Genomic DNA, 19,680 nt, shown 5'->3' with positions numbered 1-19,680 from the left:
AGTTTAGACCAACAGAGTTCTTTTCAGTTTTCGACAAACCATCGAAACTCTCTGACGATGTGCTACCAGTGATTAATATAACAACGACAAGCATATGAATTTAGCCACAAGTTTCACTCTATGATTTTTTACTTTGTGTAGAGCAGGTGCTAAAGAGACCATTGGCTAATGTTTTTGTATTCGTACAACCATTGGATTCACTAACTACGTGTTCCAAAACACATTGCGAAGATTTTACACAAGCCCTTTTTTATTCATTTTAGCCATATAGTTGGATGGCGATTTCACCTAGTTCCACATCACTTTTGTTAAGCTTTAGTATTTATCGTAATTTTGTCACTCGTTAAACTTCAAAAATAATTAGGGTTAGCTTTTGTTGCGGAAAAGGTTTGTCGTGATATGTAAAATTGAATTTAATGAGTACAGAATAGTTTTTTTAAAAGCTAATATTTGGAGACAACAGTTTTTTTTTCTGAAGTAATTGTAGATCGAAGATCTTCCTCCTCGAGAGGGACGTCAACCAGTACGCAACAATCCTACATGTGCCTATAACAAAATGCTATTACAGAAGTACTCGTACAATCTCAACAAAACTAGAGGCTTTTTTAAGATTTATATTATAAATTGTTTAAAAGTTCTACCTTGACTGAGATTATATGATTAATCTCCTTCAAATGATTCAAGCTTATATAGCAAAACTTATCAACATATCGCGCGAAAACAAATAGTTTGTACTTTGACTGCTTGCTGATTATTTTATTGACTATAAAACGCTTATTTTTATATTATGGTGCGTCATGCACCATACCATAATATAAAAATAAGCGTTTTATAGTCAATAAAATAATCAGCAAGCAGTCAAAGTTCATACTATTTGTTTCACGCACCATACCAGAAAAGTCTACTTGTATGCTCCATATCATCATGAGAGAAGATTTCATTATAAAAGTTTTCATCTTTTTGTATGTCTGACAATGTTAACTCACTAATTGAAAGAAAATTATGATTGCAAAGGGTAGAAAGCACAATTGCCTATGTGTGTGACGCTATGCCTGGCCTTGCCGTTATAAATTGTTTAGAAGTTCTACCTCGACTGAGGTAATATGATTAATATCCTTCAAATGATCCAAGCTTATATAGCAAAACATTTTTATCATCTACATATCGCATGGAAACAAATAGATTGAACTTTGACTGCTTTCTAATTATTTTTATTGACTATAAAACGCCTATTTTCAAACTGCGAGGTTAAATCTTTCATAACCTTGAAAAAAATCTGGGAATGGCGAATAATGTCAGTGTTAGTCAAAACATTTATCTACATCATAAAAGTTGAGCGTGCAGATTCCTTAGTGTTTAAACTTTATAGTACCATGTCACACAAAATTATTTAGTGTAAAAATTGCCGTAATGTAGCGAGTAATGATCAAAGTCAGCTGGTTGACCATTCAATACAAACAATGTTCTAAGCTTTTCAAAAACTTGAAATCATTTCTATAGATTTACACATAGCCTAAAAGTATAATATTGTTTTGGAATACTTTGCTACACCACCAAAATTTTTGACGCAGGGAGGTGAACACTAAATGGATTAATTACATTGGCCCGAATGGAATCTGTTCAAATGTCTTCATTATATAAGTGGCAATTGAGTGGGTTAAGCGGTTTGTTAGACAGTGTGCCCGACACTTAATGAGTGAGTCACATCAATATCTGGATTGAGTGAGAATCATGTAGAAATTGATGTGAGAATGATATATTTACAGTCAGAGCTCACTCTTTACTGTTTCCCATTCTAATTATGTCATCATATGAAAGGGATTACTGTTAAGTTATGCAGCAAGGCATCATTACATGTTGCAAGACTCGCTCATGAAAACTGACACTTCATCTGTGTTCAAATCTTTTTGCAATAAGTTCAACTTTAACTGCAAGGTAGTAAAGTAGATGTTTGTTGTGAGATGAGAAACTACACAAGTAAACGCTGACCTGGAAAGGTTGGAGTTCTTTTTAGTTTGCAAGATCAATAGTTTTACTTCCCACAAAGAGTAATTAGCGATGCACTAATGGTATTGACCAGAATTTCAAAACAACTGTAGCTGCAATCTTAAAAAGTAATTCTTTCTTTTTTGTCATTTTTTATCTCAGTATAAATGAAAGCTTCGGAATCTCTTACAGCGAAACGATAAGGTTACAATATTGTTTGGACAATGCTAAGCACAATTTTTTAGAATCCTCAAAGTTAACATTGTCATTCACATTAGAAAATATGCCATCTAACAGCGTGAATTGTGTCATGAGATGGCTGCTAAGAAATGAAGTATCACGCATGGTGGCCAAATATTTTTATTTCAACTGCACATTTGGCTACAGCTTTGTTAGCCACGTTCATTGCAAAGGAAGCTAACTATGAGCAAAGGTAATGCATGATGTGGATGATTAGTTTTTTTTGTCTATATTGCCATTAGGAATGCTCAGAAATATAATTATAATAAAATACCTTCCAAAAAGTGAAAGATGTCTATTGAAAACTAGTATATAATCATATAAAGGTATAAGAGAAACAGGAGATGTGATATAGTTTGTGACAGTAATTTCTTTAAAGTGCCTGCTTTGGTGAAACTGAGACAATTCTGAGGAGGTTACATTTTTTATGTTGTTAAAAAATTTGTTTTTTAAAACTATTAAATTTTAAAATTACAAATTTCAAAAATTTTTAAACTTGAAATTTCAATGAGTAAAGCCTTTGTTTTGTATCTCTAATATATTTCTAGCATGTTTCATTTGATGGTTAAAAAGGAAACTAGCGCTTTAGTGAAGTTTTTAATTCCTGCAGCTTTTGAATATCAATTTATATGTTTATCGAACTTAGTACATTAGCATCTCCTTTAAAGTTCTATATTCAAAGTAAATAGTGACCAGGAATACTATGTACGTACATTGTAAATTGGATCATGAATATATCACGAGTTGGCAATTAGAGGTAGCTTATTTGCTGCAGTAGCTGTCCTGTAATTACCATTTCAAAATTAATTGTTTTCACATTTATAAGGAATATAAATTACATCTATATTTTATCTGAATGTTTGTGTAGCTTTTTTGTGTTTTTGCTTCTCATATAACATTCACGTAAATAGTCCTAGGTTAGGGCCTCCCTTAGATGTGCTCTAAGGCTTTACAGCTTGTTAAAGCTGCCTATGATGTTGTATATGAATATGCTTTGACATTACATCTGATATCGAAGGTGGCCATTTTTATCTTTGCAGACACCGAATCAAAAACTCATCAGAAAAATCATGCTATGGTTTTTATAAAGCCAAAATCAATATATCAATCCCACAATCAATTTTCAATCCCACCAAATGGTTTGAAAATTTCCAATTTTCAAACGAAATGCGGTAATTGAAAGTAATTTATACTGAATGCCTCATTTTTTGTCACAAAGACATTGTGTCAGTACCTTTTTCATTTTAACTTCATCTTCAGTATAAAGCGTATTACACAGTTTATCTTTTCTGAGTATCTCTTACATCACGTCTCAAAAATTATTTTTTAGTACACCAGCAGCTTAGCGCATAATGCTATAAACTGCTAGGGAAAGAATGAGTTTTTTAAAGAAGCTTATAAAGAAAAAGGATGAAGAACGGAGAGGACCAACCACTTCTGCTTCAGGAATGCAGGCTATGTCAGCAGAACTGCAGTCTAAGTATGCTAAAGGAGTACAATACAACAGTAAGTACTCAGACTTTGGTCTTGCTGTAAACTATGTGAACCTTTAGGATATCATTTTATTCTCATGTATTTTGCATTACTGAGGCTCAATCAATGATTAATAAGAACTTTGGACTTGATGATTGTTGGTACCCTCATATAATCAATTGACCCTGTTTGCGCAGAGCCTTGTGGGGTCAAACAGCTGAATACTGATATCCATGTAGTTGTGCCTAGTGATTGGTGGGTCAATTAAGGGGTTGCAGTGATGGGCCCCGTAATCATTCAACCCCCATTATACCACAAATAGAACTTTGTTTATTTTTAGCTACACTGTTTTTGTCTCCACTGCTAGTCCATGGCTTCAACCTCTGCTGCCATCTTGGGGTAGAAACTGTTACCGTTGTATATGTTATATGTTATTATAATTATTATATTATATGTTATTGTTATATGTATGTACATGTATACACACATATATATATACAGTATATATATACAGTATATACAGTGCCGTCAGAAATTATGAGACCACCTCACATTTTAAGAGACAATTGGTGGTAGCAATGATTTACTGACTTAGTTTTACAAAAAACTATCATAAACCATATACCATTAGATGCGGAATTTTCTACTGATTAATATGAAGCAAATTTCCATCACATAACAATCCATACTATATATGGATGTCGGATGGATGGATGGACGGATGGATCGCACCCTGGTGCGGCTGTCCATGGGAAACCGTCGCTTGACAAGTACTGACCTCTGCAGAGAATGGAAAGAGTCAGCTGATGTTGATGTGGCCCCTTCAACAGTCAGAACCAGGTTGTTGGAGAATGGTCTGAGAGGTTGTAAGGCAAGAAGGAAACCAAAAGTCAATGAGAAGCAGAGAAAGGCACGATTGACTTGGGCAAGAGAACATTTGACATGGACGGAGGAGCAGTGGGCAAAAGTCTTGTTCAGCGATGAAAGCACATTCACAATCCAGAACCATGCGGGTAACAACTACGTCAGAAGAAGAACCACTGAAGAATTTAGCTCACAGTGCATATTGCCAACCATCAAACACCCGACCAGTGTAATGGTTTGGGGGTGCATGGCGGCAAGTGGAATTGGTCGCCTCCATATCTGCGAAGGAATGATGAATGCTACAAAGTACAAGGATGTTCTGCAGACCAAGATGCTGCCAAGTGCCAGAACCCTCTTTCAAATGGATGACTGGATGTTTCAGGATGACAATGCACCTTGTCATCGTGCAAGATTGGTGAAAAGATGGACGGAGGAGAATGAAGTGAGAACCATTAATTGGCCAGCCCAATCTCCAGACTTGAACCTAATAGAGAACTTATGGCAGAGGATGAGTTGCATCATAGCGAAAGACAAGCCAACCAACAAAAGAATGCTGATAGAAAAGATAATCAGAGCATGGCATCACATTGTGACTGCAGAAGAACTGCAAAATCTGGTCAGCAGCATGCCAAGACGCTGTCAAGCTGTGATCAAGAACAAAGGCTGGCCTACCAAATATTAATGGTAACCCCAGCAAATTGACAACCCCAACGGCTCTTTTCAGGGCCACCATCTATTTACAAGAGTTGTTCAAATTATATTTCAGGAATATCAAAAGCTGAACGAGCTGAAAATTCAATAGAAATAGATAAGCAAATTTTCATTTTTTTATTCATATCAGTTGCATATGCCTTTCGATTGAGATAAAAAATAAGTATGGATTGTTATGTGGTGGAAATTTGCTTCATATTAATCAGTAGAAAATTCCGCATCTAATGGTATATGGTTTATGATAGTTTTTTGTAAAACTAAGTCAGTAAATCATTGCTACCACCAATTGTCTCTTAAAATGTGAGGGGGTCTCATAATTTCTGATGGCACTGTATATATAGATCTAAATAAAATATTGTATATATATATAAATATATATATATATAAGACATTGACACTCAATTCTATGGCTCACTCTAGAAATATGTGATAAACTCAGATCCCCTTGTTGTGAGGGAGATCCACTCCAACGAAAAACTTTGTCATTGCTCTTTCCTGCAACCTGAGAGAAAAAAAAACAACATTTGGTCAGCTTTTACAAACTTTTAAGTGAATTCGATCTTTTAAAAAGCATTATTATATGAGTAAGTGTTATCTTTACATGTACTGTCTGCAAGGCAATATCGGCTGTCAGGCATAATAGGAAACATCACACAGTAGCTTCAAATCGCCATCTGATATTCTGTAGTAGCTATGTTCTGAAACCCAACTTTCTAAGCAGAGCATAACCAGAGTTAGTTGCAGTCTCTGTTTGCTAGACAGTTAATTAGACAGTTTTATATGAGACTTGAAGATTTTGTTGACTAATGGATACAAGTGATAGAACAAAAAAGTTTTTGCTCAACTTTATCTCAACAGTTCTGGTTGGAGTTGTCCTATCAACATACTTTGTTCAACTCTAATTCTACGTGCAGCAACAGATAACACCTCCTTCTCTCGGCTTTTTTCAAAACTGACGTTACTAGGAGCTACTATTGCTACTATTTAAACCATAAAATCAAATAATCTACTAGCCATGTATGAATTTCCTGGTCTAAACCAGAGACAATTCCTTTAAACCGCTGAAGTACTTCTTGGCTCTAGGAAGTGAGTTATTTGGGTGTTAATAGTGGTGCCAGTTTTATGAAATATTGTTTTAACTTTTCATGCATCTGCTTCATGTGATTCGTGTGAGATGTATTTACAGTGAAAGTGATTATAAAGGGAGATAGAAATGTAGGGAAGACGACTCTGTTTCTGAGGCTGCAAGGCCAAAAGTTTAGAGAGGAGTACCTTCCTACTGACGAGATTCAGGTAAACGTTTTTAACTCACCTTTTAACAAACAGGAATTCGAATGCTCTGTTCACATTTGTCTGCTTTATGAAGCTTCTATAGAGTTATCTCTTCTATAAAAGTGTCCAAGAGGAGTTTAGAGTCGAATATGATGGTTGGATAGACGACTCCGTCATGTCTTGTGAATTCGTTGTCAGCTATCGTATCACTGTTCTCTCTGTTCAAAAGCTAGTTTTTAACGTGTTTGGTGGATTTATGATTCGTATATCACAGTTGAAGTGGATTGTTTTTAAACAGTTGAAAAGAACATATTGTGTTTAAACTCTTCAGAGTCTGTTGGAAATATAACTCTTCAAATTCTTTTACTTCAGTTATATAATTTTGCTGTTTGTATATTCCAGTTATTAAATTAGCACTTTTTAACATTAAAGAAACATCAGACTTTGTGATTAAAGAACTTCACAAAAGTTTTGTAGGTGTTGTCAAAAAGTATCGGTATTTTTCTATCATTTGCAATTTTGTTGTTTAAGGTGATCTGACTGCCAGGATGTTTCAAGATTGAAATCAATAAAACTTGATTGCGTTTAAAATGCTCAGAAGAAAAAAACCTGTGCAATGATGTCACTAGTTGCTATCATTGCTGTAGTTGTTATCAGCTATTGCGTTCAAGCTGCAGCGTTACGCTTTTCTATTCTGTCAGACTCTATTCTGTCGGTGTATTTGCAACTATAGATGTCATAATCACACTTTCGCTTGATTTGAGTGTTTTAACCACGATCAAGTTTGATCGATTTTAATCTTAAAACATCCTGGCAGTCAGACCACCTCAAACATCAAAAACAATCGCTAATGATAGAAAAATACTGATACTTTCTGATAAAATATACTAGAATTTGGTGCGACTTCATTGGTTCAAGTGGCTGACAGAAATTCACAGAGAGTAAAATATTTACTAGCTGCACTAAAGTATATTTATCATTTGTACTTTAGGTAGCCAGTATTGTGTGGAACTACAAGGCTACAGACGATGTCGTCAAAGTTGAAGTTTGGGACGTTGTGGACAAGGCGCGGCGTAAGCCAGATAATGGACTAAAGCTAAACCACGAAGGAAATGATGCTATGGACACGCCCTCACTCGATGCTCAATTTTTGGATGTCTATAAAGGCACTCACGCTGTGATACTCATGTATGACGTGACCAAACTCTGGTAAGTGCCAAAGGTTAGCTTGCTAATTATTTTTAGTATTACATAATAGTATCTATTATGTAATATTGGGAACACATCTCAGTTTGCTAGCTGAGCAATCACTATGTTTTCATAACATGTATGTTGTGCGAATTTGAGCCAATCTGCAAGTTATCCGCATCATGGAAACGGCATAAATCTGCAAGCTAAGCGAGTTTTGCGATTCGCAAAACTTTATTGAATCTGTCATGCTTGCGAATAATGAAAACAGCTCTTGCGAATGATACGCATTAAAATACTGCGCCAGCTATTCAATTTAAACATTTTCAATACTTCCGTTTGTCCTTTTTCAATCGAGCTTCACGAGTTTGCGTCGATAACACGTGCGCCACTAACATGTGTGTCACTAATTATTAACTTATAGCGTACTATTCTTTACCTTTTTTCAACAAGGTGCCGGAGTCAATCCACATCATGCGAGTTTCCATAGAAACACCTAACTCGCATGGTAAGTTTCCATAGAAACACCTAACTCGCATGGTAAGTTTCCATAGAAACACCAACTCGCATGGTAACCATGGTAACTCGCATGGTAACGCAACTTATGCACAACTCCAAATCTGTGTCATGGAAACATAGTGAATAAGCTTCTAAGCAGTTGCAACTAGTTGGGTTTATACAGTAACATTTTGTAATTCCTGTCTTCTATCTGTATACCTACTGTGTAAGGGTTTCGCAGTTTGCATTTTCGCAATTGCATTAGGATTCTGGGTAAGATATAAGATTATTCTCCCTATGTAGATCTTGTCAAGTACCTCAAAAATATGAATGACTGGAATTGTGTTACTCAGCGAATGTGATCTTTTCCAACGTACAGCATCATTGGACAGAATTGAGATGCTCATTATAAGCCAATACAATCGAAGCAAAACATTCACTTTTGCTGTGTCTGAACTGATTACTGGTTTATCTATAAACGTTGAATGCTGAGGATCCAACTACCGTACAACCTCTATCTCAACACCACCTTTACATGAATTAATAATAGAATGCCACTATAAAGGAGGGTTGAACAGTACAACCCCATGGCGCTTAAATAGAGGTTTTACGGTATACCGATCTATAGAAACAGACAAACAGTAAAGCTGAGCCATAAATTCTTAGCACAAGAGTTATCTTCTCTTTAAAGAACCAGAGTCTTATTACTCATATAGTATTACTATGATGATGGTTTGGTTGGTTGCATAGGACTTGGCAGTACGTGGAGAGAGAAATTGAAAAGACACCCTCTAATATTCCAATAGTAATCCTAGCCAATTGCAGGGATATGGGTCAACATCGGACGGTTGATAAGGACACACCCATTTACTTCCTGGCTTCCTTAGATAGGTGAGAATAACTAGTTAGCCAATCAAAGATTTTTTTAGCGAATCTATTGACATGTTCATAGATGGGTACATAGATATACTCCTCATCATGGAGGTATAGTTGCAGGGCTTCACTGTGAATCTCACTTAGCTTCTGGATTGCTAATACAGCAGAGCTAGCCATCTTCGGTGTTTCTTGTTGTATCACTGTTCTCACACAACTGATTAAAGTGAGATGTTACTGACTATGCTATTGCAGAGATTTCAGTTTAGATGTAGCCTGTGTGCCACAACTAGGTCTGAACCTATACAGACATACTCATCATCTATAATTCTATCCGATGTCCATTTAAAATCTGTTTAAACTGCCAAGTTAGTTATTATATCTCCTTTTTGAACTCGGAAAATTTAACTTTTTAATAAGAATACATTTTCCAAATCAACTAATCAAATCACATTTAATTGTTTTATCCGAAAGTGTTGACTCTCCAAATAGTTGCATTGGTCTGGAGTTATCCTCTCTACTGTTTTAGAGGGAAGTCAGCTGCACCCATCAGATTCACTGAGTCATCTCTCGTCAATGGCTATGGACTAAGATACTTGCATGCATTCTTTAATGTTCCATTTCTCACACTTCAGGTAAGGATAACATCATAACAGACCACTTACTATTTTACAATCGTGTGAACGAACTGAAGGGCAGGTCAGAATTCGTTTTCTATCTTTATTGAAACGTTTATGGTATAATTTTTGACGAACTATTTTACACGTAAAATTAGCTCTCTAGTTTGTTTGATATATAAGAACCAATTTTTATATAATGTTGGATGCTGGTGTTAATGGTTGCAAAGGAGTATATCAGCATATATGTCAGTTTAATGTTGACACCTTAGAAATCTCACTAAAAGTCTAAAAATAGCTCATTCCAGAGCCAAAGAGTAATTCAACTACCTCTGACACGCTTTCTACCTCAAGGGCAGTTTCTGAAGAATTAGTGAGCAGGCAACTCCCAGATGCTTTGTTATGCTAAGATAGTGCAGTGACTAAATGATGTTGGCATGAACTTTCTGAGTTTGTTTTTTATGTTTTCTTATATGATTATCAAAGTTTATTATTCTATAAATTTTGGCATATAAGTCAAAAATTGGGCACCAAATTGCAAGCTTTAAAATCCATCCTCGACTGGCATGGCGGTTACGTTTTTTATGACTCAATTTATAGTATAATTCAAAAAACAGTCGCAAATTAAAATTACATGAAATAACATAGGGATTTATTTATAAAATAGTCAAATACTAGCAATCCTACTCAACATGAGATGAATCAAACACAATTTCGTTCTTCACCATTCAAACTGTCATCGCTAGAATTCTCTTTTAGAATCACGTGTTTTTTGTATTTAGTGTTGTTTTTGTAAGATCTGTCTTACATACATGCTCCATTTGAGGCTTCCACTATTGCACATCCATCCTTTTTCTTGTATATGAATCATGATTCCTAACAGAAATCGGTATTGCTTTTCCATTAAATATGTACATATTATCAAATGTGACAGTTCCGTTCTATTGGCGAGGTTGGCCAATGCGATGGTGAAGTGTTATTTTTCATGTCCTGTGATTTTCACTAGAACTTTTGTCTCTCATTCTTTTGTTAATTGCTATATCGCCGATGGCACCAAATACATGGCGCATTTGCTGATGGCGTTTTTTAATGTCATTTCCTCAGCTACGCATCGCCTGCTTCTGATGCCAACTGAACTATTAGCAATCAAGCGATTTGAGCCAGAGAAAGGGTCAGGTTCGTGTCAAAACCAGAATTTTCAAACCAGTTTAGACCTCTTCTTATCTATCGCGTCGACTTATACGATGGAATTTATGTTATATCAGTGTGGAGTTATCTTATGGAAAAAATCGCTAAAAGTTGTTAGCTACTGTTACTGGAAATGAAGCTTCTTTTATATTCATTTGTCTCTAATAAAATGTGTAGAGGGAGACGCTGCTAGGCCAGCTCGAGGCCAATGCTAGAGAAACAGAGGCTATAGACCAAGAACTTGATCTACTCGCAGAGAGGGACTATGACAAGTAAGTTATATATATTTATGTTTAGCTCTATTGTTACTAATAGAAAGGCAGTTTCCACTCGTACAAGGTCTCATAACTTAACTAAAACCCATGAGCAGCAGAACAAGCCATGTAGGCAATTCTGTTGGTTCTGATCTCACCTTGAGGACTCTATATCTACATCATTTTAACTCTTTACCATCAATCTTAGCTGCCGATTAATCTGAGTATGCTGACAGCGGGACACGTTGTTAGAATTCAAACTAAACCTGTTGATATCTCGAACCTTATGATAGTAATATGATTATAGTAAAATTTTGGTAAATTTTGACAATTACAACTATTAATAGAATTAGTATAAATATTAATAAAGTGTTAATAAATTGTTTTATTTAGTTTGATTCTGTACTATTTTAAAAATTAATTAATTATATTCTACTGTATTATATTCCCATTAATATATTCAACTTCTCATCATTATTGTCTCTGATAAGAGTTTTACTCTTGATTACACAATTCATGTACATATTCTACATTCAGGTTCACTGAAACACTTTATAAATACGATTAAAAGCTAAGACTTTATGGGTTTTTAAAAAGATGCAATTGCTAAATAACAAGATTAACAAGTGCTGGAGTAGGTACATGAGGCCTGAATTTCGTTCTGCTTGCTATTTGCTTTAAAAGGAAAAAAAATTTGGGCAATGCCTGTTTAATTTTACATGAAGTTTGCGCAAAATTACTAATTTTACTAAAAAAGTCTATCTATTTGGTAAGGATATCTATGTAGAGTTGACATGTTGCCAAGTTGCAACACCTCCTTGTATCTCAAGCAAGTGGCGTCTGTCATGTATCATCCTATTTATAGCCAGTATGTAATCCTTTACATGAGCACTCTGTTCTGCATGTACGCTGTCATTGCTGCCATGTTTAGGACTCTGCAAACTGACACAGCTAAAAAGGCAGCTATGGCTGAGAAGCGCAATACCCTTCCCCCTGATGTACCAGACACGAGTGTAGGAGCACAGGCTGTCTTACCCATAATAACTTCAGGTAGGAATATACTAGTGCTGGGTACGATTGCTTGTTGGTCAATGGGTTTTTCGGGTATCGGGTTTGTTAATACGGGTTTTATGTTTAAAATTTTCAAACATCAGACATTTCTTAAAATTTACAATGCAATTATAATTCTATTCAATTAATTTATTATTTTATTACTATTCTCTATCGACCGACATTCGTGCAGCGTTAACAGGCGTTAACAGGGGCGGGTTGTTAACTCTTCCACTACCATCTATGTAGGATTTTTGCTATCGGCCTACTGCCAGCCATTTTACTGAAAATTGCCGATATTGCGTCATATAAACAATATTTTTTCAATTTCAAACTCCATCTAGAACATTTTTGCTATATTTTATTTTCCCAACATGTTAGCAAACACTGCTATGTAAAAAGTTCAATATATCTATATTTTGTGCATTGATAAAGTGATGTGAAGCTACGATCGCTTATGAAGCTAAAACGATCCTCTACAACGTTCCTCATTCTTACAAAACTATTACTTTCACCATCATCAGAGTCAGTACTGCTATAGCAATTATCTGTGTAATCACAAAAATCTGAATTGGCTATAATGTCATCAACATAAGTAATTATCTGTTTTCTAACTCGAGAGGTACTTGAGAATACATAAAACTTACATGAAAGTGTTTGTTTTCAAGTTGGAAATACCCAAACAAAAATTTAAAATTGTTTCGTGATTTTAAGCTAATTTTATAGAGAAATATTCGGACATTACTGTCAATACCATGAAAATCCTAAAGATCGTTAGTTATGTCAATGGATAATAAAATTAGGCTGCTACGCAATTGCTGGGAAATTTGCATAAATGCGCATACGGCAGTGAAAGAGTTAAACAGTGCTTAGAGCACAGGGCGCAATAGACCGAGTTTTTTTCACTCTACTCGGTGGGTCCGTGTACCAAAACCCAAACTCGCATGTCAAAACCCAAATCTGCAAGATCGAAATACTCAAAATTTATATTACCCGAGACTCGAGGGAAGATAAACCCGTGAGTTCAATTAGTTTTATTACCCGTGCCCAACACTAGAATATAGTTATAAACTCCATGGTTGGTTTATGTGTAGAGTTGCACTTGTCTTGTCTCTGTTTTTGTTGCCTTGCGTGTTTGTTTTGTTACTGAAGGATTTACTCTGTTATATCTGATTTCATGATTACAAGCCATTGCAACCCTAGTGTAACATTTCTAGATATTTATATAGTAAGCAAAGCCTGTTACTTGTTTCTCCATATCAATTTATTATATAATATATATTGTGTAATATTTAATTAAGCTTGTTTGTATATATTTACCACAAAAAGTCAAATTTCTTATTATTATATGAAACAGGAACACAACAAAACTTTTGTATTTTTCCCTTATAAACTTACAGTGGTGATCGCATTTATGGAACCACTTAAAATATCATATAGTAATTCGTAGATTATCAAATATTTACTATTGGCTATGTAATATTTATTTATGGCAATTCAAATCAGAGTGGAAAGCTAAGGATGTTGTGTAGACATGTAACTAGACATCATGTGAAATGCCGGTCATAAAAGGCACTTGTATTTCAAGCATATCACAGGAGTTAAAAAAGTGGATATGTTTAAAAATTGTAGAACTTTTCCATTACTCTTTTTACTGCAAATATGTATAATTATCATTGGTTTCCTGTTATAGCAGTCATTGTCTTAGCTGATCTTTTAGAATTATATCTGGTCTTGCAAATGCATCATTTGTGAGGTTACGTTAGGTGCCACCATTTGTCGGTGTGCAGTTATATTCTTTATTCTATATTGATCTAAAAAGCTTTTCATACGTAATTCTTTTTCCAAAACCTTTTTGAGAATACATACTAGGGGTGAAACTCTGTGTGATAGGGTAGGGTATGCTCTTGCATTAGCCAGTTTTAATAAGTCTTGTCACCAGATTGTTGTGCTTTGTAACTACTCAAGGGGTTCAGTTCTACGGATTACAATCAGAAGTTTCCTTTTAGAACCTGATAACTAAGAATCTAGCCGATGCACTAAGATGGGTTACATCACTTGACAACTTTTTTCAGCTGCACAAGCATGCTGTTCATTTCACTTACTTTACCGATATTACTTCACCGCCATTTTTCAATCTTTTTTTACTGATAGCAGTTGACAGATTGAGTGCACTGATAAAGATGGAACCAGTTTCTGTGATTCCATTAATACACTTTGTGAATTTCTTTTTTTTGTCAGTTCATTTGAAGTTTTTTGCAAAAAAATTTTGCAAAGGTCTAACATAAAGTTAAGTTTGTCATCACCAATATAAGGTAAAAATATTGACATCAACAAATTTCCTTCACAGTCAAAGGAGTCACTGCCAGTGCATCAGTGGATGATTTCCAGCCTGAACTTTCCAAGGAGGTTGGAGATTTCTTTGGCGCTGATGACAGCAAACAATCTTCTCAACAGAGGTCAATGGTAAGTCTATTCAACTTACTGCATTCTACTTGTGATTTGTTTGACAGAGGCTAGTAAGGTCAATGAGTTTTTTTTTGATGCAGCCCTGTAATAATAACAGTAAACTTGTTTTGGGTGAGATTATTTACCTTATCATTTGTTGAAGACGGTAGTTGAGTCTCCATCAGTGATTTGGAGTTTCCATCTTCCAGAACATTCTCTTCTGCTCATGATGAACTAATCATAATTTAAATTCTCTGCACTGGTTCTCAGGCTAACTCTGGTTCTTAGACTAACTAGTTCTAAGACTAACTCTGGTTCTTAGACTAACTCTGGTTCTTAGACTAACTAGTTCTAAGACTAACTCTGGTTCTTAGACTAACTCTGGTTCTTAGACTAACTCTGGTTCTTAGACTAACTCTGGTTCTTAGACTAACTCTGGTTCTTAGACTAACTCTGGTTCTTAGACTAACTCTGGCTCTTAGACTAGCTCTGGTTCTTAGACTAACTCTGGTTCTTAGACTAACTCTGGTTCTTAGACTAACTCTGGTTTTTAGACTAACTCTGGTTCTTAGGCTAACTGGTTATTAGGCTAACTCTGGTTCTTAAAATAACATTAGTTCTTAGAATTTTACTTTTATTAGCTTTTACTGAACTAGCGCCGGTACTTCCTGCAGTCCAGGTAGAACTGGTATAATAAAAGTATATATATGTGTATATAAACATTATACATACACTCTATATCATTCTTGTATTCCATTTTGACATGTCCGATAAAAGTACATATATATACTAGCTGAATGTTGGGCATTGCACGGGTGTTAAAACAGCTTATATACAGTGGCAGGTAATGTTGTTGCCAATGGCTAATTTGAGTAAGCTAGTATTCGTATTGCTAAACTTGCTAATAAGAGCCGTAAGAGCAAGCTTTAGTGACATTGCACGCAACGCAGAGTTGCTATGCCTATTTTAGCCTAGATACTGACTCATATTGCCCAATGAATCTATTGTATTCCGTGTAGCTTATTCGGTTAGCTTGTCGCCTTGTAAACGGGAGGTTCCAAGATCAAATCTTTTGCGATACAGATTTTTCGTTGCTAGATTCTAATCGCTATAGCTTGACAGATGAACAGATATGCAGACAAACTTTGAGTTATACATATATATACTTTTATTGGGCAATCAATAAATATAAAAAAAGTTACACGAACGAAAAAATAAATAAATGAAAATAATGGGGTTGTCATGTGGTGTCATAAACACAAAACAAAAATTGATGCAAGGAAGACTTGAAACTACTAAGCTTTTGTATACATCTTTTGACTTATGTATACAGTTGGTTCCCAGTAGCTCTTGTTTACCAAATAGAAGCAAAATCTTGGGAAATCGGTAGCCTGCGACCATAAACAACTATTTGCATTGATATTCTGACAGCCAGCCAATCCTTCCCTTAGTCATACATCCGATGAGGATGATGACGCTGCTGACAATCCAATGGTTGCGACCTTTCGAGATGACCTTGACTCAGATGATGACAAGATGCAGACCGAACCGCCGGCTTCTGTCAAAATTAAGATAGCCAGCGCCGACATCGTCCTCTCTTCGGATGAAGAAGAACCAAAAAAAAAAGCTTCTGATTCGGAAGAAGCGGAAGAAGAGACAATTAGTGGACTCACTAAACAGTTTCACGAGGCTATGTCAGGCCCTCGGTTGGAGAGTGCGAGAGAGGAAAAGGTGAGAGATGAAGACAACGCTGAGGGTTCGAGCGAAGACTCCGACAGTGAGGAGGAAGCTGCCCAGCCTGTAATAAAAAGCTTTAATGAGGATTTCTCTGATACAGAGACTCCAACACTGATAACTTCCAAAGCGGTAAATAAACCCTCTAGTCATGCAATCGTACTGACCGAATCGGAAGACGATGAGCCAAAAGTAGTGCAGTCAGTTTCGAGTGACGAAAGCGTAAGTTTTAATCGTATTTTATTTCCGCAGTTGTTATCCTTGTATTTCATTTCTATATTTATTATCCTTGTATTTCATTCCATCAGTTCAGACGATGCACCGCTTGTGTTTTTAACTAATTAGATGTTGCAGCTTTTTATTGCTATGTCTACCTATTATATAGCTTTATCATAATGCCAATTGACCTTTGTGTAACTTATGCCTTGACAGTTGGGTCAGCCCGTTCAGCTGCCAGATATAGCCACTAGCCACCAAGCTTTCAAACCCTCTGATGAGAAGAGATCAGCTGCCAAAAAGAAAAAGAAAACTAAAAAGGAAAAAGCAGCTCTGGTTTGTTTATCTCTTTTGCTTTGAACACCATTTGGTAGCTAACTGGTAACTAGTAACTCGGTAACTATTAACTCGGTAACTAGTAACTCGGTAACTAGTAACTCGATAACTAGTAACTTGCTAACTAGTAACTCGGTAACTAGTTACTCGATAACTGGTAACTCGGTAACTAGTAACTCGGTAACTAATAACTCGATAACTAGTAACTCAATAACTAGTAACTCGATAACTAGAAACTCGATAACTAGTAACTCAGTAATTAATAACTCGGTAATTCGATAACTATTAACTCGGTAACTAGTAACTCGGTAACTAGTAACTCGGTAACTAGTAACTCGATAACTAGTAACTCGATAACTAATAACTCGGTAACTAGTAGCTCAATAACTGGTAACTCGGTAACTAGTAACTCGGTAACTAGTAACTCGGTAACTAATAACTCGGTAACTAGTAACTCGGTAACTAATAACTCGGTAACTCGATAACTATTAACTCGGTAACTAGTAACTCGGTAACTAGTAACTCGGTAACTAGTAACTCGGTAACTAGTAACTCGGTAACTAGTAACTCAATAACTAGTAACTCGAAACTAGTAACTCGGTAACTAGTATCTCGGTAACTAGTAACTTGGTAACTAATAACTAGTCAAGATAACTTTACCTGTTACTAGAAACTCATCATACTCAGTAAAAATAATATCACTCTTATTTTAGATTTTTCTCAGACAATATCATACTACTATCACTACAAACTGTTTTAACAGATATTTGAGCTGTTTAAATTGTTTATTGAAATGATTAGTACTAAAACATTCATCAGCTATTTTTGTTATTAAATGACAAAATTTCATTTCGATTCTGGTAATACTTATCGATCATGTTATTAAAATTGCAGCAAAAAAAATGTTGTAAATGAGTTTTCATAATATATGTATCAGTAGCCTTCTCATTTGTGTATTGCCACATATAATGCTGGAAAGCTCGTCATTAAAATATCGCTGGACAGGAAATGAGTCATAGCTATATTTAGTAAACCTTCAGTTTAAACACTCATATACTATGGGATCTGATCTTACGCGTAACTGTGTATATGCCTGGGCACTAAGGCTCTCGTATTGCAAGTGTTGAGGTTTTGTTCACATCTTAGGACTCCGGAGGGGAGGGGACAACAAAGAAGAAAACCAAAAAGTCTAAAAAATCTTCTGATGGGGAACCAACCAAAGAGAAGAAGAAAAAGAAGACTCGAAGTAAGCCTGTGGACCCGTTGGAAGCGTTCTTATCAGGACAGACAGACACTCAGGAATACCAGTCACTGTGAGCTCGTGTTAGGATAAAAGCTTAGATACATCCACACCACCGTGCTAGTTGCTTTAAGAGTGATTTCATATTTGGTTGTATAGTAATTGCGTCGACATTCATAGACCATGAGTTTGTCATTATCATGACTAATAATACTTCTAGGTCTATGTTTATGAGCACCTCCAAGTTCGATAGTAATTTATTGTAGATTATTCATGGTTACTTCAAGTGTCATCTTATATAGCTTTGCGTCTGTCGTGGTATTTTGACTGTAAATCAACTGCGTCTTGTAGGAGTCGTTCTTGTTTAGATTATGTAATTAACCCTCCCTTGATCTATTTTTCATTGTTACATGTAGTATATTTAAATTATATCATATCTATGTTATTCTGCTGTTTTTTGGCTTTTCATAGGCGCATATGTGTATATTTTATATTTATGTTTAATCAAGTAATTACAATAACAAATAAAAGAAATAAATGATGTCAAGAAATTAATCACAAATTTTGGTGATTAAATAAGCACCTCCCAAGCGTACCATGGGTTCAATGTAGTACCTTTTGTTTGTGAAGTAACAATTTATTGTACGCACTACAACCATCTCAGATGCAAAAAGAAAGTTTCTCAAAAATCATGATTTGTATCTTCTTGGTCAATTCCTTTGAGCTGAAATCCTACTCCTGTGGAAGGTTCCAACATCAAACAATCCACTTTTTATGCGAAGTAATAGCCTTATTTCTGTAAAGTAGCTGAGATTTCAATATTTCCATTTATAACTGGACCACAGGCTCTATGCCCTTTGTTATTCCTAATCTAAATTTAAAATCTCTAAAATTTAATGTAGTTCTGGACTAAATAATCATGACACACGTAGACTAAATGTGTTTTGGCAAACTTTAACGTAAGTATTTCGAGCTAAACTCGGCAAAAACTTGTTTCAGAATGATTGTAGCCCAATAGAGTCTATCAAGTCTGAAAAAACTCACAGTATAGTTTGTATTTGAATTGTATTTTTTAACATTATTTGGTATCAATATCATCTCCAAAAAGAAATGGTTTTCGTACCAGTAAAAACCTAACAAACAAAGTAACGAAATTTGATAGTATGACTTCAGAGCAGGGATGACTATCTGAGTAACTCTGGTGTATGTAGGCAAACTCAAACTGAAGACTTGATCGAACATTGCATTAGTAGGAAATTTATTACCATTTCATCAAAGACTTGCTGACAAATCAGTCAAATTGTAAATTGCTTTTTACTTTTAAGATGATGGTTTTGCTACAAGAGACAATCATAAAGACACAACAAGAGCCTTACCATATGAGCAGTGGTTAGCTTCATTTTAAACATGTTCGGCTATAATAATCATTTTAGCATTGCAATTTCTGTCAAAGCCGCCTCATAGATTTCCAGATTTCCGTTATTAAAAACAA

The 19,680-nt window shown here is 35.4% G+C and overlaps 1 protein-coding gene across 1 annotated transcript; it reads left to right on the top strand.

The window, feature by feature from the left end:
• The first annotated feature begins 320 nt into the window (after positions 1–320).
• Positions 321–18,737, top strand: LOC137408886 (rab-like protein 6). The gene is made up of 12 exons (XM_068095493.1): positions 321–387; positions 3,557–3,732; positions 6,461–6,567; positions 7,538–7,755; positions 8,983–9,123; positions 9,635–9,740; positions 11,088–11,182; positions 12,096–12,214; positions 14,565–14,680; positions 16,094–16,618; positions 16,829–16,948; positions 18,095–18,737. Exons 2-12 carry the CDS (start codon positions 3,603–3,605, stop codon positions 18,263–18,265), a joined length of 1,848 nt encoding a protein of 615 aa, XP_067951594.1. The 5' UTR covers positions 321–387; positions 3,557–3,602; the 3' UTR covers positions 18,266–18,737.
• The last annotated feature ends 943 nt before the right edge of the window (positions 18,738–19,680 follow it).

This window comes from Watersipora subatra, chromosome 11, assembly GCF_963576615.1.
Source record: "Watersipora subatra chromosome 11, tzWatSuba1.1, whole genome shotgun sequence".
Taxonomy (NCBI): domain Eukaryota; kingdom Metazoa; phylum Bryozoa; class Gymnolaemata; order Cheilostomatida; family Watersiporidae; genus Watersipora; species Watersipora subatra.
Note: the sequence above shows the minus strand (reverse complement) of the source record. Positions and strands in the feature narration are given on the sequence as shown.

Coding starts and splice junctions, on each gene's coding strand:
- LOC137408886 (XM_068095493.1), top strand. CDS start 3,603: ATGAGTTTTTTAAAGAAGCTTATAAAGAAAAAGGATGAAGAACGGAGA. Junction 9,124..9,634: donor TTCCTGGCTTCCTTAGATAG/GTGAGAATAACT, acceptor CTACTGTTTTAG/AGGGAAGTCAGCTGCACCCA. Junction 16,619..16,828: donor CAGTTTCGAGTGACGAAAGC/GTAAGTTTTAAT, acceptor ATGCCTTGACAG/TTGGGTCAGCCCGTTCAGCT.